The sequence below is a fragment of the Neovison vison genome, chromosome 2, assembly GCF_020171115.1.
Source record: "Neovison vison isolate M4711 chromosome 2, ASM_NN_V1, whole genome shotgun sequence".
NCBI classification, from domain to species: Eukaryota; Metazoa; Chordata; class Mammalia; order Carnivora; family Mustelidae; genus Neogale; species Neogale vison.
Genome location: NC_058092.1, coordinates 213,874,848 through 213,896,450, shown reverse-complemented (window position 1 = coordinate 213,896,450; position 21,603 = coordinate 213,874,848). Strand labels below are relative to the sequence as shown.

At 53.4% G+C, this 21,603-nt stretch overlaps 1 protein-coding gene across 4 annotated transcripts; it reads left to right on the top strand.

Annotated features, from left to right (window-relative positions):
* Window positions 1–1,357: 1,357 nt before the first annotated feature.
* Window positions 1,358–14,893, top strand: LDB1 (LIM domain binding 1). Of its 4 annotated transcripts, none has more exons than XM_044240362.1 (11): window positions 1,358–1,671; window positions 9,798–9,900; window positions 10,023–10,067; window positions 10,183–10,258; window positions 10,384–10,486; window positions 10,659–10,831; window positions 11,309–11,431; window positions 11,672–11,755; window positions 11,850–11,973; window positions 12,175–12,317; window positions 13,016–14,893. In XM_044240362.1, the coding sequence occupies exons 1-11, from the start codon at window positions 1,647–1,649 to the stop codon at window positions 13,244–13,246; spliced, it is 1,230 nt and encodes a 409-aa protein (XP_044096297.1). In that variant the 5' UTR covers window positions 1,358–1,646; the 3' UTR covers window positions 13,247–14,893. The 4 variants fall into 4 exon arrangements, with proteins under 4 accessions (XP_044096297.1, XP_044096299.1, XP_044096298.1 ...); XM_044240364.1 differs by having other exon boundaries at window positions 1,541–1,671; window positions 12,175–12,323; XM_044240363.1 differs by lacking the exon at window positions 1,358–1,671 and adding an exon at window positions 6,895–7,203 and having other exon boundaries at window positions 12,175–12,323.
* The last annotated feature ends 6,710 nt before the right edge of the window (window positions 14,894–21,603 follow it).

Below are 21,603 nucleotides of genomic sequence, written 5' to 3'. Positions count from 1 at the left end.
GAGGGGACACCAGCCCAGGTCCCCAGTGTCTACTTCCAGAGCCCACCTTAAAGGTTAAGCTGGCAGCTGGGGACCCCCCAGAAGGAAAAGGGCCAGCTCTCCCAAACAGCTCCCTTCCCCTCCCTCTTCCCTGCTAATAGGTATTTCCTGTTTATGAGGCTGCTAAGGCTGGGCTTTTGGGAAGGGATGGAGATGGAGGCCCCCCCCCTTCCTAGGGCTGGGCTGGGGAGTCCTTGAGGAGTGCCTGAAGGTTGGGAGGCTCCTCCTTGGGGAAGAAGTGTTCGTTACACTGAACAGGCTGACTTTCATCCTTCCCACCCCCCCCACCAACGCCTCAGCCCCTACGGGTAGGGGTCACTGGAGGGGTCTCCTTCCTGTTCTCCCCAGTCGCCAGGCCCCCAAAGGAGAGCAGCCTGTAGGCGAGGGGGGAGTAGGGGGGGGAGGCCCAGACTGGATGGAGAAAGGGGGAAGGGAGGAGAGTGTCTTCACTGATGAGTCAGAGCCCGCAATGGGGAAGGCAGGCCTGCGGATTACCCCCTCCCCAGCCCAACCTGGCGGTCATTCCACTGCCCCCCCCCCCAGCAAAATGCAGATCCCAGCCCTTAGGCGGGGGAGGGGGGGACCCCACTTAATTAACCCTTTTGGCTCTAGTCCTAACTGGTTTAGCAGGCGCGGGAAGGGTGGTTAATTTAGGGAGGAGGTGAGCTGGGTTGCTACAGGAATTAGGAGAGTGCTTTCCCCGCCCAGGTTGGGGGGGGAGGGGAAGGGGATGGGATTTAAAGGCTTTCCAGAATAAGACTGGGGTCTCAGAGAGCGTGAGCGAGGGGGAGGAAGGGGGTGTCGCCAGTCCCTTTTCCTTCCCCGAGCGCGCCGGAGGTGGAGGGGAGAGCTACACCTCAAGGCCCACCCTGGCTCCGCCTCCTCCAGTCCCGGCTCCCGCTCCGGTTCAGCTACGCTCCCAACTCGGCGGCACCCGGAGAATGGACACCAAACGCTAGGCTTCGCCTCTTCTTTCTCCCCCCCCCGCCCTTCCCCTCTGGGGTCTCAGCCTCCGTCTCCTTTTTTAAAAGCTGCGTCACATGCATGCCGTTCCCTCAACGCTCCCGGCCCCTCTCCGCCCGCCCGCCGCGCAGCGCACGCACGTCGCCACTCGCTCCGCGCTCGCCCGGGTCACTTTGACACGGCTCTCCCCTCCCACTAGCAGGCAATTAGCATATTAATAAAGCCCGGCCCAGCCCGCCTGGGGCTGGAGAGCGAGCGCGGACGACAGCGAGAGTGCGAGCGAACGCGGGAGGGAGAGGGGGTGAGCGGCGGCGGCGGCATTGGCGGCGGGGAGGGCGGCGGGAGCGCACAGACACGCACACGCACACGCGCACACACGGACACACACTCCGGAGACGCACACCCGCGCGCACACACGCAGAGGCAGCTCGCCTTCCTGCCTGGCTTCCTTCCTGTCTGCGCGGCGCCTGACAGGCCCCTCGCTGCAGCCAGGGGCCGCCAGCTCCGGGCCGAAGCCGGGCCGGGCCGGGCCGGCGGCGAGGGCAGCGGGGCCGCGGGCGGCGGCGGCGGCTCATGCCCGGCCTGTCCCCGCGCGGGGCGGGCACCGTGACTCGGCTGGGCCCCCAGCGGCGGGCGATGTGAAGATGTCAGTGGGCTGTGCCTGTCCTGGTGAGTGGGGCGCGCGGCCGCCCGGCCCCTCCCTCCCAAGCCCTCCCGACAGATCCCTCACCCCTTGTTTGGCGAGAACTTGTGTGGGGAGCGTCGATGGCATGGCGGAGGTCGGGGGCTGTGAGGGGTATGCGGGGCCTTACTCCGGGGGAGGGCCCTCAAATGCAGATACGTAGAAGCTCAGAGGCAGGGAAGGGGGTGCTAGGGGTAGTCAGTGTGTCCGTGGCGGGGGGGAGGGGCTGTGTGTGTGTGTGTGTGTGTGTGTTTTGGTGGGGGACGCTAATTGAGGAGGGGCTTGGGGGGGCAGAAATTCCCAGAATTCCAGGGTGTTAGCCAATCAGAAGTGAGTCTGGACTTTTGACCCCCCCCTCAGGTCATCATAGAGTTGTGATTGGCTGGTTTGGGTTGCCCCCCCCCTCCCTGCTGCCTATTCTCTCTTACTTTTCCTGTGATAGCCCCCCTCCAGGCTGTTTCTGTGGACTGTGTTTGGGGGGAGGGATTGATTGGGGCCCATCTTGCCCCCTCCTTCCAAATTTTCCTGCCTGTTGCCAGGCGAGGTTAGCCCTCCTGAGGGACAAGAGGTACCCTGGGGAGGGGGGGTGCAGATAATTGGGCCCTCGGGGTCTGGCATCTCCACCCTAGTGGGAGGGGTAATATGGTGGCTAAAAGCAAGTTAGGAAATAGAGTGATTTGTGGGAGTCAAGTTCAGGGGAGCAATACTTGACCCCAGAGTGAGAACTTGGAAGAGGACTCGGGCCCAGATCCCTGTCTCCCCAAAACACTTACCAGCTCCTGCTAGTGACAGCCTGGGTCTGAGTTTTTTCATGGGGAGGGGGAAGGCTCTGCCTCACTGCCAGAAGGAAAGAGAGAGGCTATGTCACTGGAGAGGTAGTATTCAGAGGTCCTCAGAACATTGTTTATCCTCCTCCTCAGGACTCTGGGTTTTTGAATTATGTGCAGGACCTCCTCTTGTCCCAGGCCGGAGTTAGCTTTCTTCTGAAAGTCAGGTGTCCCAGCATCTAGCTTGGTTTGGATCCTTGGCTTCTCCACAAGCCCTGTTCTCTGGGGAGCCCCATACTCCACAACTGAATCCCCACTACGCACCACACACACAGACATACACACTCACAAACAAACATATACACACAATCCCCAAGGGGAACTGCCAGTGCTAAAGCTTCCTTGAAAATCATGTGACACAGGCCAAGCTGGGCTGGGCACACATTGAAAGTGCCTGCTGAAGCTGACGTTTAGGGGCCATGGGGGAGTCCTTAAGGAAGGGAGGACTAGTAGAGAGAGCCTGAGGATCCTGGAATATCTGGGTGTGGGAACCCCTGGCTCCTGCTGCAGAGGGTGGGGGAGTGGAGGAAAGGGAAGAGCTCACCAAGCTGGAATCCTGCCTGGCCCTTCCTGCTCCTACCAGCTTGGTGTGCATGTTTATGTATGTATTTTCTTTGTAATTGCCCTATGCTGGGTATCCATTCAGATCCATCCACACGGTGAGTTCTCCCCATGGCCTTCATCCTCCATCACCACACAGGAACTTAGCAGAAACTAAGGCTCTGAACAAGCTAGAGGGCTGAGTCTTGTATTTCGATTCATAGTTCCTACAAATAGTGGGTAGGAGGTGTGTATGGAAGGGTTGTCAGGCTAGAGGTAAATAAGAGGTTGGTCCTAAAGTTGAGGCAGGGTGCCTGGGTCCAGGAGGAGAAAGGATAAAGTTTCCCCCTCAGTTTCCCTGAGAGCAGCATGGGGATGGGAAGAGGACCCATGCACAGGGGTGTGTGTGTGTGGTGGGGGACAGCTTCAGTCAATGCCTCAAAAGACATGCTCCTTTTGTGTGTCTGGGTGACACTCCTGGCTGGAGGAAAGGGGGGCAAACGGTGGCTATGAGTGAGGAGTTTTTTTCCTGAATGTGAAGAAGTCTTTTGGATTGATAGCACAGAGAGTGGATGGAGGTTAGACTTCAAGGAGAACCAAATGGGGAGGGGCCTTGGAGTGGCCTGGGGGTGGGGAATGTTGGGAGTTGGAGTAAGGGAGGGGACCAGGCTTGTTTGGATGGGTGGGAGCACATGGTTGAACACAAGGGCATCATGGCAGCATGTACAGTCCGGGCCCAGATACACCCCCCACACTTGAGCAGGCCTGGGGTGGGGGCCGAGGCGCCCTGGCAGGCCGCCTGCCTGCTGCCTGCCTGCCTGTCTGAGTCTCTCCTTTGTGCTCTGCTGTCTCCCGGCTCCTCCTCCTCCCCCAGCCCAGCAGAGACAGCACATGCCCCACACATGTGACTGAGGGAAGCCAGAGCACACGCAGACCCACACACATGCAAACGCGGAAGGAAACACCACAAGACACAGACATACACACCTCTACCCGCCCCCAGCTCCCATAATGCTTTTGGAGTAGGTAATAGCTTCTGAAGCTTTGGTCAGGAGCAGGGAGAACCTCTGCTAAGGGGCATCACCGGGGCAGGGCAGGTTGCTGAGAGAGCCTGGGCCTGTCTGGGGCAGCATGTGGCTCAGAAGGGTTAAGGCAGGGAGGAGTAGGGGGAGGGGAGGAGGCAGCAGTGGTGGCGGCTGGGAGCCAGGAGAGGAGGATGGCAGAGCGCCAGGCCAACGGGAGGCCGGGCACAGACAAAGGAAGGGGGGCAGGCACACTGGAGGCCTGGGTCAGGGAGCCCCAGGGGCCCGGGCAGGGGGCAGTGCTGGTACCTTATCCTGTGGGCTGGGACAGGCTGCTGCCCTTCGGAGTTCCACCTCCAAGACGGGTGCTCTTCTCTCCTTCATCACCTTTGTCATTCTTTGCTGCTCTGTGCTTTCTCCCCACTGCACCCTCCCCTTCCCTGCCCCACCAATTTTAGGGCCTTCTAACTTCGACTTGTTTCTTTAGCTGGACCTCTTTTGCTCCTGTATAAGTGGGGGAATTAAGTCAGAATTGAGAAAGGAGCAGACTTGCTAGAGAAGGGGAACCAGGAGCGGGGCCCCTTTTTGAGTGATGGGCCAGAGTCCCGATATTTCTTGGTATTTGGGGGCCTTTCTGAAATTTGAGGAGACAAACTGGGTGGAGGTTCTGAGCTCTAAACTGGGGGCAGAAGCCAGAGCACACACACACACACCCATCCCTCTTCCTCATGTAGACAGTCTTTTGGAACCTGGAGTGGCCATTCCTTGGAGGGGGAAGGGAATGGGAATGGCTGCCGTGCCCCAGGGCTGGGCTTGTATGAGTGGGGCTAGAAGTCCAGGGTTCCAGTTCAGGCCCTCCTGTTTCACTATAATCTGCTCAAGTTCGCATCGTATTTGGCCCTGTATTCAGTAGGGATCTCTTGATGTACTGCCTTATGAATGCACTCTGGGAAGTTTAAAGGCATGAAACAAATGACAGGAATTGTCCTGTCACTAGGGGAGAAGTGTGGTCATCTCAGAGTTGGGCTGTTTATTTGGGAGTCAGTGGAATATTTCAGTTCCTGGTGGTAGGCAGTATGTTTCAGGGTCTGGCTGAATGTCATAGATTTCAGTGTTTGTGAAAGCTGGAGCATATCCTTCGGTCAGAACAGGATGGAGAATGGTGTGCAGGTTTCAGGGAGGGTGGTGTATGGGGTAAGTCCCTGGGTAATAGACGATCAGGTTGTGTATATAATAGTCTGTCACAGGTTTGGGGGGTATAATGCAGCTTGGGGTGTGTATGTTGGGGGTCAAAGGGCATGTGTCGCAGGTCCCAGTGTGTACAGAAGTCAGGGCTGTCATAGACTATGTATGTGTGTGTGTGTGTCTTGGGTTTGGGTTTATTTGGTTTTTGAGGTATGTCGCAGGTTGAAGTCTGTATCAGGTCTGATTTAGGTGAAAGGAAGAGGTGTTATTCATTGTGAAGGGTGTTCAGGGAGCCAGGTGCAGTAGGACTGCAAGTCAGCCAGGGTGACTGTCATGAGAAACCTTGCCGTGGGGCTGTGCGAGTGTGCTTGGGGGTGGGGCAGGGCAGGGAATAAGGAATAGAGACTCAAATTGCAAAGCAATAGGAGGTCTGTATGGCTTCACCCCCTCCTGTGTGTGTGTGTGTGTGTGTGTGTGTGTGTGTGTGTTTCCTTTTTCCTATCTGTCCAGGTAGTAGGGTCTGGACCACTATCCAAGTTTTAGAAACACTTCCTGTCTTGGGATTTCCCCGTTGCATTAGAAAGCAGGCCCTACTTCAGTAACCACATACCATTTTTTTCCCCCTGGGATGAGGGTAGGACTCAGCAGCACACTAGGTCCTTTCTGGGGACTGCTAGATGGGCAAATTGGCCTTCCCTAGCTGTGACAGTGCCTCTTTCCCTTGCACCCATGAGACTCTGGTGGTGGGGGTTAGGGAAGGGGGTTAGGAACTTAGCTGGGTTGGGGAGAGGGAGCTTGGAATGTCCCCCTCCCTCCAGTCACTGTTTACCCACTGAAGCAGAGTGTGTCTCTGTCAAAAATAACCCCCTGGAGGCTCCCCCCAGCTGCTCTGGGATTTCACCAGGGGCGGAAGCCCAGGGTGGCAGCTCCGGCCAGCCTTCCAACCTGGAATATCACAGGGGGAGAGGAAGAGAGATTTGGGGGATGTTGGGGAGGCAGTTTGAAGATACTGGGAGTCTTCAGAGAGGAGAGCACCCTTTTCCATCCCTGCCAGTGGCTCTGGCTAGCCTGCTCAGCCCGGAGCACCAGGCTTGGGGCTGGGGGTTGGGGGCATTTCAGTTCCTGGCCTCACACACCTCCCCTCCATCCAGGTCTCTCCAGGCCCAATCTGTTCTGTCTCCATCTCTCCCTCTGTCTCTCTCGGTCTCTGTCTCTCTTTTGTTTTTCTCAGCAGTCCTCCCTGCCTGCCTCCGTCTCTCCCTCCCTCCCTCCCTCTCTCCCTCTTCCTCTTTCCTCGCAGGGAGGGGGCGGGGCCGGTGGGGGCAGCTCCACCCTCCGCCCGCCCTGGGGCCTCATTCTGAGAGAGGCTCGGAGATCCGAGAGCGAGCGGGGAGGGAGGGATAGAAAGGGAGAAAAGGAAGGGAGCCGGCGGGCGCTGCGTGTGTCTGTGCTTGTGCAAGTGTGAGTGAGTGTGAGTTCCGGGCCCTGCCTGTCCTGGTGCCCCGGTGGAGGGGCCTGCTGGCCTGGGGAGGGCGGGCGGGCTGCTTGGAGGCAGAGGCAGCGAGAGGCGGCGGCGGGGAGAGCCGAGGAGGAGGAGGAGGAGAGAGGAAAGAGCGGAGCAGCCATTGTTGAGGGAAACCTTGCAAACAAAGAAGGCTCCGGACTCCCCGCGGCCCCCCGCCCCCCAGGCCGGCCCCCTGGCCCCCAGCCCCCGGCCCAGTGGCCATTGTAACTTTCCCCCGGGGCTGTGGCCGCCGCGGGGCGGGCCAAGGCTGTGCGTGCGAGTCTTTGTGCGGCCGGCAGAGTGGAGCTCCCAGCCAGGCCTGCCTGTCCCACTCGGGACATGAGCGGCTGAAGTTGGCCCCCTCAGTCCTCACCCCTGCCAAGGCCCTTCTGGGCTTCCAGCTGCTCCCTGCACCTCTCCTGGCCCCCTCAGTTCTCCCAGGTAAGTCTGGGCACCCTGCAAGCCTGTTGGGAGTGGGTGGAAGATCCTGGGTCTGGCCCTGGCCTGGTATGCTTAGCTGGGGGAGAGGTGCCCCAGCTCATAGAGGCCAGGGCTCTCAGGCTTGCTGACCTGTGGTCAGCCCCCAAAGGGAGGGGGCCTGCCCTTAGGTCAGGCTGGTTACCATGGAAATGCCCAGCTGGAGGTGCCCCCCTCAGCCCTAGGATGCAGCTTCCATTCTGAGAAAACTTTACTAGTTCTGGGCTCTACCTCTCTTTTTCCTCCTCCTAAGGGCTCCCAGATTGCTAGGGGTTGTGCGTGTGCGGGGTTGGGGGGGGCTATGTAAGACTCCAAGGCTGATGACACATCCCCTTCACCCCCACCCCCTCTTTGCTCCCTCTACCCCTGCTGCTGCGGACAGGCAGCAACAGGGACAGATGGTCTGGGTGATGTTCCCTCCCCTTCTCTTCTCACTCCCAAGCCCTTGTGCTAGGGCTACTGGGAGTTGCTATGGCTCTGAAGAGATGCTGAGTTTGTTTGTGTCCATTCACTGGAGGTATAAACAGAGGCCTCAGAGCTTTGGGCTTTAGCTCTTCAGAATTGTTACCCAGCCCCAGGCAATGTCTGCCAGGTCTCTGGTCAGAGAAACTGAAGCTCTGAAACTTTTTTCAGAATTAGAGAGGAACCCAGGTGTGCTTCCTATCTTCTGAGGGTCTTCAGCTGACACAATCAAGTAGCCCTGAAACTGGGGGGCAGAGGCGGTGATGCTTTTGGGGAACGGATGGCCTAGGAAGGGGGCAAGGACCAGGTCTTATAATCTAGACTCTTGGGTTCATTGGCCAGACCTGGCCTTTGGTAGTCTCTGGGAGCTGGGGGTTCTTACATGGCCTTAGTCTACCCATCTATGGAGTGGGGAGACTTGGGACTGGTGAGGGGGGCGGCGGGGAGGACTGTCTCTTTCCTAAGGATACAGGCTCCTCATTCAGTCTAGACGGGCATGTGAAGGCTGTGTGCTGTGCTGGGAGCATGTGGATATGGCCTGTGAGAGATCATGCACTGGGCAAGGGCCTGTTGCAGGAGCCCTGGTCCTGCCTGGGGCTGCTGGGTTCCAGCTCTTGGTAGGCATGTCAGGGCGAGCTGAGGGTGGAAGCCTGCTAGGCAGGATGAGGCACACGCGTGTACAGGCACACACAGGCTCTGAGTCTTGGCACCTTCAGGAACTGTGTAGTGTAGGCCCCTTTGGGACCCTCCTTTTGCCCATATTTTGAGGAGGGGGCCCTGGAGAGATAATTAAATGATGCATGTTGGCACAGGGTCTTCTTTTGTCTGTTTCCCTAAGGAACAAAATAGATTTTGCATCTAATTTGGGGAGGGGGGGTTAGATACAGCCAATATGGTCACCCTTCCAAACATAATCAAGTTCTAGGGATGCCAGGAAGCACCTAGGTGCTAAGACCTTCCTTCCTGTGCCTCAGTTTCCCCTCCTCTCTGGTAGAAAGGGGGAAGATAGGATTGCAGGGGTGCCTGGTTCATATCCAATTATGAATGTAAGATTTCCAGGAAATAGTACACCAGGAGTAGTGTGCTGCTCATTGAGGTGGATAGGGGACACGTGTGCCCGTGCATAGAGAACATAAGCAGAGACCTCTGTCTAGTTAACCTCATAGACGGAGCCCCTGGAAGCCTAGGTTCCTTCCCAGGCCTAGATTTGTAAGTAGAGTGGAATTCATTGGAGGCCCGTCTGTCTCTTTTCTCTACTACAAGTCTCAGACATGAAAGGAGGTTGAGGCTTTAGGTTTCTGGTTTGGAGACAATGCTAGACCCATGGTGGGTGTGGGGGAGGGGGCTGGGCTGATAAGGGAGTGGCCGTTGGTAGAGGAGGCAGAAGGCCCAACTGGTTATCTGGTGGGAGGCACCCAGCAGGCACCCACTCCCCTTTATCTTTCTATCCCCTGCCCTCCTGAGACCCTGGGGTGGGGAGGAGGGGCAGGGAGTTGGCAAATTTCACACACACACACACACACACCCACACACCAGTATCCCCTCCCCCAGCTTGGTCTCTAGAGGGCAATAGAGGGGTAGAAATACTACAGGATATGGGAATCAGATCTAGGCCCAAGTCCTAGCTCTGCCACAGTTACTAGCTCTGTGATTTTGGCAAGACCCCTTGAACTTCCTGTTGCCTCATCTGTAAAATGGGGATTTTTATAGTTGACCCTGCTACCTCACAAGGTCGTTGTGATGATTGAACAATATAATATAGCTGAAAAGGGGATTTATCAAAATTAGAGTCTAATGTTTGGATATTCATTTATTTCATAGTATCGACATTTCTTCCCAATTTCAATTCTGTTATCCAGGGCTCAGCCACATGAAGAAATGTGGTCTTGGTTATTAGGGCTGAGTACTTCTAGTTTCATGATAAAACAAAATTGAAGCTAGATTTAGAAGCAGAGGTACATGTTCCTTTGGGTCATCCCTATCCCCAGTCCACCCACTCTGGGGGCTCTAGAAGACTAGTCCTTGTCCGCACAGTCTAGGAGACTTCCAGGAAAGATCCTGGGACTCAGAGGACCCTTTCTTCCTTTGCCTTCCAGGTTGTTCCTCAAAGTCGTTCAAGCTGTACTCACCGAAGGAGCCCCCGAACGGCAACGCCTTCCCCCCCTTCCATCCCGGCACCATGCTAGATCGGGATGTGGGGTGAGTCTTACCCACTTCCCATCTCTTCTTCAGATGGGATCCTGCCTGAAAGGGGGAGGGAGTGGCACTCCCCAATAATTCCTGTCTTCCACCCCATTCTCATAGCCTCTTCCCTTACACAGCCCAACTCCCATGTACCCGCCTACATACCTGGAGCCTGGGATTGGGTAAGTGGAGTCCAGTAAGGAGGGAGGTGCTTTCTATTATATGGCTGAAGGCAGAAGTGGGGGGTGGGGTGGGAATGCTCTTTTCCTACTGACCTCCCTTCTTCACTTCCCCCAGGAGGCACACACCATATGGCAACCAAACTGACTACAGAATATTTGAGCTTAACAAACGGCTTCAAAACTGGACAGAGGTATGACCAGGGGAAGAGGGCTGGGAGGGGGAGGACCATCTGAGAACCCCTGTGGGTTGTCTTCTAACACACACACACACACACACACACACAAACATACAAATATCCTGCCCTGTGCTCCTTAGGAGTGTGACAATCTCTGGTGGGATGCTTTCACAACTGAGTTCTTTGAGGATGATGCCATGTTAACCATCACTTTCTGCCTGGAGGATGGACCAAAGAGATATAGTGAGTGGCCTCTGGGGGTCCTGCTGGTTCTACTGTGAGAGTAATACCTCCTGTGTCCATCTAAGGACTGGGAGTAGGTATTTGTCTCCGGGGGTCTGTTTTGGCAATGATGGCATCTGCCTGACCCCTTTGGAAGTCCTTCTGTTCTATTGAGTTTGTCCCATCTCTACAGCCATTGGCCGGACCTTGATCCCACGCTACTTCCGCAGCATCTTTGAAGGGGGTGCTACGGAGCTGTACTATGTGCTTAAGCATCCCAAGGAGGCATTCCACAGCAACTTTGTGTCCCTCGACTGTGACCAAGGCAGCATGGTGACCCAGCACGGCAAACCCATGTTCACCCAGGTCAGCAGCCCAGCTGGATGTGGAACACTGAAGCACTTGGGTTTGATTCCCCTCCTTTCTCCCAAAATATGCTCAGCTGTTCCCCAGGGAGGCAGAACAGGAAGTGCCAAGACGGGAAGGGAGGGTAGGCACGCACAGCCTCCATCAGGCCTTTACAGAGTTCGCACGTGACAGTTTTCTGGGCCGCAGGGGTGCACCAGTGAAAGAGAACCTGCCCTCATTGAGCTTATAGCAGATGAGTGTATCACTAGCTACTTGGGAAGAGGACAAGGGTCTATTTAGCATTGCTGCTGTGCGTGTGTATGTGGGGGGGGTGGTTGACAGATGTGTGAGCATGTGATCTTGGTCAGTTATGCGCCCAAATTCATGGGCAGGTGGCAGAAGTGTATTCAGTGGGAGGGTTGTGGGCAAACGTGAGAACAGGTGCACTTTCAGGTACGTGGGGAGGGGGCAGGGACGTGACAAGCTTGTCTCCAGGTGTGTGTGGAGGGCCGGTTGTACCTAGAGTTCATGTTTGACGACATGATGCGGATAAAGACGTGGCACTTCAGCATCCGGCAGCACCGAGAGCTCATCCCCCGCAGCATCCTTGCCATGCATGTGAGTTGTAGGCAGCACCCAGGCTGCCAGGGTTGAGGGCAGGCACTGGGGAGGGTGGCTGGAACAGGGTCTGGCGTTTTGTGACCGTGACCTCAGACAGAGGGTTAGAGTATCTCCGTCTAAAGAATGGGTTTCATAGCAGCTCCTCTTCTCCCTCAGGAGCATCACAAGGCTCATGTGATAGATCAGATGAGCAGGTACAGCCCAGGTGCTAGTGTTCTCTTCCTCCTCCTCACCTAGGCCCAGGACCCCCAGATGCTGGATCAGCTCTCCAAAAATATCACCCGGTGTGGGCTGTCCAATTCCACTCTCAACTACCTCCGAGTGAGTCCTTGATTGCGCAGTTTCTGCCCATCCCACTGGGTGTCTGCTCCAAGTCAGCTCTCCCCTGACAAGCCACCTCGTGGTCTCCCCTCAGCTCTGTGTGATACTCGAGCCCATGCAGGAGCTCATGTCCCGCCACAAGACCTACAGCCTCAGCCCCCGTGATTGCCTCAAGACCTGCCTTTTCCAGAAGTGGCAGCGCATGGTAGCACCCCCCGGTAAGTGCCTTCCACCTGCCCCTGCTCTTACTGGGACCCAGTGGCACTCCCCGCCCCTGGTTCCGTCCCCTGGAAAAGCCCCTTCCTCACTCCTGGCTCTGCGAGATTGGGATCAGGGTAGGCTCAAGCTCTTTAGGGACCAGAATGGGGAGCAAGGGACTGGAGGCCTTTCCCCTCCTAAATCTCCTTTTCTTGGCACAGCGGAGCCCGCACGGCAGCAGCCCAGCAAGCGGCGGAAACGAAAGATGTCAGGGGGCAGCACCATGAGCTCGGGGGGCGGCAACACCAACAACAGCAACAGCAAGAAGAAAAGCCCAGCCAGCACCTTCGCCCTCTCCAGCCAGGTACCTGTAAGCATCTCGGCTTTCTTCTCTCTTCTGGGCTGCCCTACTGCTGACCCCTAACCCTTGACCCTGCCCCAGCCTGAGCTCACTAGCAGGCATAGAAGCAAAGACAGTTTTTCTGGTGTACTCTGCCAGCATGGGCTGGCTCCTGTCACTGATGAGAGTCCTTGTCAGTCCCATGGCATGGTTGTGATCACAGACTCAGAACATAGGACACGAAGGGACAGAGACAGCCATGAGAACGTGGATGTTCAGGAGAGACAGCTTGGAGGCACACATACCATTAGACACACACTGACAGAGGGACACACGAATTTGAACGTGTGTAATTCTAGAATATGCACATATGCACATGCACACACTTTCCCCATTGGTGTTTTGCTATCTGCTTCCTCTGTCTTACATGTGGACGAGGTTTAGGAGCCCTCTGAAGTTTGGGGGAGATGAACTAGGGAGCCAGGGGAGTAGATTGACTTCTCCTAGAACCTAGTGTTTGTGGGTTAAAGGCTGTGACGCTCTGCAGTCCTTCATTGGGAAGGATTCCAGGGACTGAGGGTGTCAAAGGAGTTGGGGTTTTAAATTGGGGTGAGAAGGGCTTGGGGGTATTGAGTTTCCTGGGTGGGTATTGGGGCTCTCTGCTGCCCTGGGCCGGGCGAGCCCCTGCCCCGATTATGTTTGGGGACCTCCGCCACTCTCAGGATGTGATGGTGGTGGGGGAGCCCACCCTGATGGGCGGGGAGTTCGGGGACGAGGACGAGAGGCTCATCACCCGGCTGGAGAACACCCAGTTTGACGCGGCCAACGGCATTGACGACGAGGACAGCTTTAACAACTCCCCCGCCCTGGGCGCCAACAGCCCCTGGAACAGCAAGCCTCCATCCAGCCAAGAAAGCAAATCGGAGAACCCCACGTCACAGGCCTCCCAGTAAAGGCCTTGCCATGGCCACCCAGTGCCCTGCCTGCCTGCCCCACCCCTCGCAGCCCCAGGGAGCAGAAGACAGAATGAAGAGACTGAGCATCTAAAATGGGCAGCCTCCATCCACCCACTTCAGGGAGGAACTGGACTCGCTGGGGGCAGGTGCCAAGATTTGCCCCCCAGTGGCCCTGGGCTGGGCCTGGCCTCTGCAGAGCCTTTTGGGGGAAGGGGTTACTCATGTGGATGCCTGCGTGGACCCTGGGCCTTTCAGAAATGTCCTGACCATCCCCCAGGGCATTTGCCTCCATCTTCACCCCAGGTTCTGGGTTCCCCATCCTCCTGATCCCACCCCCTTCAAGCCTGGGGTTGTTTATCCCACAACCCTTAGGGACTTAAAGTTATGGGGCTTGGTTGAGTGCCCCTTTCCTAAGCCTTCCCCTAGGTGGCTGGTAGTAGAGGGCTGAAGCTCTGGCTCCTCCCTGCAGCCACCTATCCCAGCTCCCAAGTTTTTTAAAAAATAATATTATTAAAAATGTAAGTTTAAAAAAAAATCACTCACGTACCCCCTTTTTCCCTTATTAAAAAGTCCAGCTACCTCCCTACTCCTGGCAGATGTGGGGCTTGGGGCCCAGGCGGAGGTGAGTGTGGGGGTGGAGGTGTGCATTGCCATTTTTTTACAGTTGGAGAGCTTCAGACCAAGGACATACTTTGCCATCTCTCTTCCCTTTTCTCTGGGGTGACTGGAGTTGGGGAAGGCATGCCTTGGGGTAGGAGGCCATTGATGGCCTCATCTTTGTGACAACCCCCTGCTGTTGTCTCCATCTCTCCATCCTCCAGGACTCTGGCCTGCTGTCCTAGTGCTTGTGACTCCCACTGTTCCATCCCCAACCCCCTCCCCCATGGTGTGTATGTTCTTACAAGTCCTCCACTAGAGCAGCCGACTTGGATGAGGGGAAGGGAGGCGCCCTCCCTTAGGAAGTGTGGAGGGAAGGGAGCACCGTGTTTGTTGCTGTTTTTTGTTTTGTCTCAGTTGGGCAGGCATGGGATGGAGGGGGTGGGGCTCATCCACTTGCTCCAGTACTCTCTTCCCCCCAGCTCCTCAGACTGTGTATCTAGTCCTCCCCTGTCCTCCACCGAGGGGAAGGAGCCACGGAGGGTGTCCTAGCCCTAAGCCCACCTGGGAGCAATAGATCTCTAGTCCCCAGCCGAAGTGAAGGGTCTTCATCTCCAATATCGCTTCCATCCCCTTCCTCGTAGAAGGGAGGGGGGAAGCAGCCAGGATCCTCAGCTCTGTTTCACAGTTGGACACTCGGAGGCTCTGGGCCCAGGGTGAGGCCAGGAGTAGGGTCCCATGGGTGTGGGCCCAGCTCTGTGGCTTCGCTGCCTTTTCCTGTGGCCAGTTCCAGAAGTGTTAGCACCACCTCTCTCCCCTACTCTTCCTTCTGGATTCTGGGGTCCCCCGCACCCAGTTTCCTTCACTCCAGCTGCCACTGTTGAGAGGATATTGTGTCAGGAGCTGAGGGAAGGGGTGGGGAAGATGGATGTCCCACCCCAAATGTAATACCTTTTTTTTTTTTTTTTTTTTTTTTTTTTTTTTTTTTTTTTTTGGGCCATTTGAGTCATGTATGGTACCGATCAATAAAGAGACTTTTTGGTTTGAGAGTGTTGTCTTGATCATTGATGCCTAAAATTTAGTCCCAAGCAGTCTTTTCCCGCACCCCCGCTCCTCCTATGGTCCCTAAAATCAGTTATTAGGAAGGAAGTAGGAATTGCTTATGGATCCCCCTTCAGTCTTATCTCACATTTCCCCTCACTCTTCTGCCCTTGCTCCTCCTGTCCCAGACTGGCCCTTGTCTCCCTCAAAAGCTGACTTCCTTGTCCCCTGGGTCAGTTGTTCCTCACCCCCAACTGCCCTGGGCCTGCCGGACCAGTGGCCTTCCTGAGGCAGTTTTCCTGGGATGGAAGGCCCTGTATCAGACTTTTGGGGGAGGGGGTCAGGGCCAGGGTCCTTGCCTAGGCTTGGGTTGGAGGAGCTTTGGGTGGTTAGAATGACTGGGAGACTTGGTCCTATTTTTGTCTGAGATTCCTGTCCCTACCCAGCCTCCAGCCTGCCAGCCCAGCTGAGCTCCCTGAGCTGGTGTCCCCTGGTGTTAGGTCCTAGAGATGAGGAAGTATGAGAGTAACTGGGTTGTCTGCTTGCTGACTTTGGGTGGGGACACGGAGGGTGCCTAAGTGCAATTGCTAGGGGCAGCCGGAAGCTCCTTGGGTAGAAGGAAGAATAGACTGCTTTTCAGACTCCTTTCCAGGTGGTTACTCCTCCCAAGTCCTCTTCTCTCTAACCATTAAAGAAGATGGGCAAGACAGGGAGACCCTGCTGTCGGTTGAGGGGTGGGATCTTAGCACCCACCAATTCCACTGCCCAGGCTCTTCATGCCAAGCAGGGGAATCCAGCCTCTCAGACTATTCCCCCACTAAAGTCTTTGGATTTGAAGTAGCCTCAAAGACCTGTACCTCTACTCTCACCTCTCCAGCGGGCAGGGAGAAACCAGAGGAAAGGACTACATGACCCTTCTTACCCCCTCTCCAGTCCACACAGTTACCTTGGCTCTTTCTGCTGCCAACCCAGCTCCTTGCTGCCCATTGCCTCAGGACCCCAACGCCTGCATTTGTGCACATTCCCACTTCATTCCTCTGCAGGCCTGACCTGATGGACATTTACCAGCCAGATCACCCTGGGAGTGCTAGCAAACACCTATCTGCAGTGTAATCACATTTGGAACTAGGTGTGTGTATAGCCAGCTTTCTTGTCCGAGTGTGTGCTGGTCTATGTATGTGGCCACAGGGCTGGGAGAGGGCTTGGATATGGGTATGTAATGGAACACTGCATGTGCGACTGTATGTAGGCTTATCTAAGCATTTGTTTATGGGACTTATCTTGGTGGATTTATTTGTTCATTGAGCCCTCTCTAGGTGCCAGGCCTAACTCGAAGTGGTAGAGATAGGGTGCTGAACAAAGCAGAGAAGGCCTGACTGCTGGGTGTGAATGGGAGGCTACAAGTATGTAAATGAGGGCATGTTGTCGAATGCATGGCTTGGCAGTATTGTGTTGTGTTATGGGGCTGCTGTGCCAGCAAGTGTGTGACCAAGTTGCAGGTTCATATCTCTGTGTGTGTGTATGTGTGTGTGTTTTGGAAGAGGCAGTGGTCATGCAAAGAGGTAGATTGCCTGGACTCTGCCCTGCTTGGGGGAAGGCAGTGAGCCAGAGAGACAAGGGAACCCACTTTTTGAACTCAGGAAGCATAGTGGCCAGCGACTTCCTCTGGAACCCTAGTTCCGGCTCCTCCCCTGGGTCCTCCCCATTTGCCCCAGTGGCCCCTCTGGGGAAGGCCCTTAGTCTGGAGGAATTGCTAGGGTGGGGGGAACGGAAATCCCTTTAGGCCCAGCCCCAGCGCCCAGCATGATGCTAAAAAGCGTGGTTCAGCCCATCTGTGTACCAGTCCCAGTGCAAAGACACCAGCCCTCAACCTCCAGACCCCAAGATCAGCCTGAACCAAGCTCCTTCTTTATGTTTCTATTCTAGCTCAATCCAGTCTGACCTCTACCCCCTTTCATCAGAATCCCAGCACAACCTCCAGCACCTCTTTTATATTCTTAGCCCAATTCATCCTGACCTCTATCTATTTTTTTTTTTATTTGACAGACAGAGATCACAAGTAGGCAGAGAGGCAGGCAGAGAGAGAGAGAGAGGAGGAAGCAGGCTCCCCCCCCCCCCAGCAGAGAGCCCAATGCGGGACTCGATCCCAGGACCCCGAGATCATGACCTGAGCCGAAGGCAGTGGCTTAACCCACTGAGCCACCCAGGTGCCCCATCCTGACCTCTATCTAACCCCTTCCCCAAAGTTAAGATTCCAGCCCAGCCAGACCAGCTCAGTTCAATCTGACCTCAAGTCCCTTATCGCAAGGTGAAAAGGTCTAAGCTGATCCTCCAGGGCCTTCCCCTAACACTTATTTCACAAAGCAGGGCCTTATCTTGGGGATTGGTAGAAGTTGAAGTGAGGGTACAGGATTGGAGCTACAACCTGGAAGAAGAATGGGCAGGGAAGGCAAGCGAAGGAGGAGCAAGAAGTGGTGAAAATGGCCTAGGAGTGTTCTGAGCCAGGCTGAAAGGAAGGAGTATGTAAAATGTTTTGAGTCAGCAGCCCACTAGTTCTAAGCTGAACTTTAAGAATGCTGGGTTTGGGGGCGCCTGGGTGGCTCAGTGGGTTAAGCCGCTGCCTTCGGCTCAGGTCATGATCTCAGGGTCCTGGGATCGAGTCCCGTATCGGGCTCTCTGCTCAGCAGGGAGCCTGCTTCCCTCTCTCTCTCTCTGCCTGCCTCTCCATCTACTTGTGATTTCTCTCTGTCAAATAAATAAATAAAATCTTTAAAAAAAAAAAAAAAAAAAAAGAATGCTGGGTTTGACACGTGCTAGTCCCAGGTCCCCAGTATCCAGAATCCTTACAACTACCTACCGTGAGGCCCCATCTCTCAGGACTCCCCTCTAAGGCTCCTCCCCACCCCCACCCTGAGGTCTTTGATGAAGCGGAACAGGAAATGGGTGGGAAACTACATACTTGCCCTTCCTAGACTGGAGAGTGGGAGAAGCTGGATAGAAATAGAAGCTGACCTACATCTCCAGGTTCCCATTTCAGCCTTGGGAAGGGTCCATTTTCCCACCAGTTCCAGGACCCTTTTCCTGGAGTAGCCAAATCCTGGATTACTCCCCTCCCTGCTGCCCCACCGGCTCACCTTTGCAGGAGGAGAAACCAGGGAGACAGCCCGTGGAGAAAAACCCTAGAGAGGGTTGAGGGGGGAAGAATCTTCTCACCATCACTCCCAAATGAGTAAATTTGTTTGGAGAAGGTGACCATAATTTCTCTTCTTTTCCTTTAAGGATATCAGGTGCACAGAATTAGATTAATCATAACTTTGGTTCATGACACATTCCTTTCACTGTTCCACGCACAGGACACATTTATTTATTTATAATACTGTTGCAAGATCTCATCAACATGAAAGTTAGGACCTTGGAAATAACGGAAATCTGTTGTCCATCCCCATCCCACTCCTCTCCCCATCATTCCATCATTCTTTTCCCCTTTTTATATATTTATCTTTGCCATATGTACAGATTTCCCCCACTATCCAAAAGTAGAGCATTCCTATGCAACCTGTAACAAAAATGGTATAAAGGAAAGAAGCAATGACCGTAATTTATATGGAAATATTTTTTGATGATTCCTAGACTCAAAAAATAATGTTTCAGGGCGCCTGGGTGGCTCAGTGGGTTAAGCCGCTGCCTTTAGCTCAGGTCATGATCTCAGGGTCCTGGGATCGAGTTCTGCATCGGCTCTCTGCTCAGCAGGGAGCCTGCTTCCCTTCCTCTCTCTTTGCCTGCCTCTCTGCCTACTTGTGATCTCTCTCCGTCAAATAAAAAAAATAAATCAATAAAATAATGTTTCAGGCTTTTTTTTTTTTTAAGATTTGTTTGCTTGTTTGTCTATTTTTGTGAGTGAGTGAGTGAGAGAGATTCCTAAGCAGACTCTGCACTGAGCATGGAGCCCATGTAGGGCTTGATCTCACAATCCTGAGATCGTGACCTGAGCTGAAACCAAGAGTCAGGTGCCTAATTGTGCCACCCAGGTGCACCAAAAGTGAAAATCTTCAGACGTTTTTCAGTTGTTGAAAATAGATAGTAATGGACGTCTTTCATAAAAGTGAAGTGGTTTAACGTGAAGTTTTTTTTTTATATGAACTTTTTAAAAAAGATTTTATTCATTTATTTGACAGAGATCACAAGCAGGCAGAGAGAGGGGGAAGCAGGCTCCCTGCTGAGCAGAAAGCCCGATGTGGGACTTGATCCCAGGACCCTGAGATCATGACCTGAGCCGAAGGCAGAGGCTTTAATCCACTGAGCCACCCAGGTGCCCCAAGAAATATGTTTTGACCAGAGATCTGAGAAGGCTTCTTGCTGGAGGTGAAATTGGTTGTGACTACTGAAGAGAGGGAGAGCTGTGGCAAGTGATTTCGGTGAGGACCTACGGACATTCTAAGTCGAGGGAAAGTTTTAGGGAAGGTACTGAAGCAGGAGGATCTGGGGAGAAGGCAACTGAGCAAGTTAAGTGGGTCTGTAGCAGCAAAGGGTGCACTGTAGCCTTTTGGGGTGTCGAGAGAAGGAATGGTATGGGAGAGAAGAAATCAGCAAGACTGCCCTCCACAGCCCTCCTATATTGTAGAGAGTTTTGAATGACAGGCTGAGAAGTTTGACTTAATTTTATTGGGAATGGGAAGCCACCAGCAGTTTTTGAACAGAGAAGTGAAGTATTTAGATCTGTTTTTTTGTTGTTGTTGTTTTTAAGATTTTATTTGTTTGTTCAAGAGAGAGACAGTAAGAGACAACATGAGCGAGGAGAAGGTCAGAGGGAGACGCAGACTCCCCATGGAGCTGGGAGCCTGATGCGGGACTCGATCCTGAGACTCCAGGATCATGACCTGAGCTGAAGGCAGTCGATTAATCAACTGAGCCACCCAGGCACCCTAGATCTGTTTTGGTGTTTTTTTTTTTTAAAGATTTTATTTATTTATTTCAGAGAGAGACAGTGAGAGAGAACATGAGCGTGGAGAAGATCAGAGGGAGAAGCAGACTCCCCATGGAGCTGGGAGCCCGATGTGGGACTCGATCCCGGGACTCCAGGGTCATGACCCGAGCCGAAGGCAGTCGTCCAACCAACTGAGCCACCCAGGCGCCCCTAGATCTGTTTTTTAAAATAAGATTAGCTTGGTATAGTGTATAGGACTAGAGATGGGGAACAGTTAGAAGGTAATAAAGTCTGTATGGCTAACAACTTAAAAAGCCAAAACAAAAAGATCCTAACGTATCATAAAATTAAAGATTAAAGAGCTAAATGTAAGCAAATAAAACCAGAAGAAAGTAGATGAAATTGTATTCATAAACCTTCTAAGACTATGGGTGGGGAGGATAAACTTGCAAGTATAATTGAAAGGTAAAGAGTGAATTTCACCGGAATGAAAAAAAAAAAGAGTGATCAATCTGACTACATACAGAGTAAATTTAGAGCTTTGGTATGTGTGTCTATAAATAAAAAGCCAGGGATGCCTGGATGGGTCAGTCAGTAAAGTGTCACGATCCCAGGGTTGTAGGATTAAATCCCACAGGAGACTCCTTGCTCAGCAGGGAGTCTGCTTCTATCTCTGCCTGCTTCTCCCTCTGCCTGCTGTTTCCCCAACGTAGGCTCTCTTTTTCTCTCTGACAAATAAATAAAATCTTAAAAAAATAAAAATAAAAATAAAAAAATAAAAAACCAAACTAGATCCATGCTCCCCCTTCTCCATGCAAAAAAAGTAGATATACTGGGAAATATACGTTTACATATTATGCAAATTCCATATATTTATACATCTTACACAAATATGAGCTACACTTTTTGTATAACTAAGATAAAATTTTTAAAAAGATTTTATTTATTTGAGAGCGAGAGAGAGTGAGAGAGCACATGAGAGAGGAGAAGGTCAGAGGGAGAAGCAGACTCCCCATTGAGCTGGGAGCATGATGCGGGACTCAGTCCTGGGACTCCAGGATCATGACCTGAACTGAAGGCAGTCGCTTAACCAACTGAGCCACCCAGGCATCCCTGTATAACTAATATAAAACAAGTTTTAAAAAAGGGGCTTCTTAATAGATAAATACATAAAGGACAATTTCAGAGGAAAAAGTGGGAAGGCTAAAACACAGAAATATAGTAGGAGAATTAATATATATTAAAATAATATGGCTCTTTTGGTCTATTTTTTTTTAAGATTTTATTTGTTTATTCGACAGACAGAGATCACAAGCAGGCATAGAGGCAGGCAGAGAGAGAGGGAAGCAGGCTCCCTGCTGAGCAGAGAGCCCGATGCGGGACTCGATCCCAGGACCCTGAGATCATGACCTGAGCTGAAGGCAGCGGCTTAACCCACTGAGCCACCCAGGCGCCTGAGGTCTATTTTTTTTTTTTAAGATTTTATTTATTTATTTGACAGAGATAACAAGTAGGCAGAGAGGCAGGCAGAGAGAGAGGAAGGGAAGCAGTCTCCCCGCTGACAGAGAGCCCGACATGGGGCTTGATCCCAGGACCCTGGGATCACGACCTGAGCCGAAGGCAGAGGCTTTAACCCACTGAGCCACCCAGGTGCCCCTCTTTTGGTCTATTAAACTAATATTTTTCCTGATACATTAAAGATATACGAAGATATATAGATAGATAGATATAGATATATACAGCTTTATTGAGACATACTTTACATACTATACAATTCACCCATTTAAAGTAT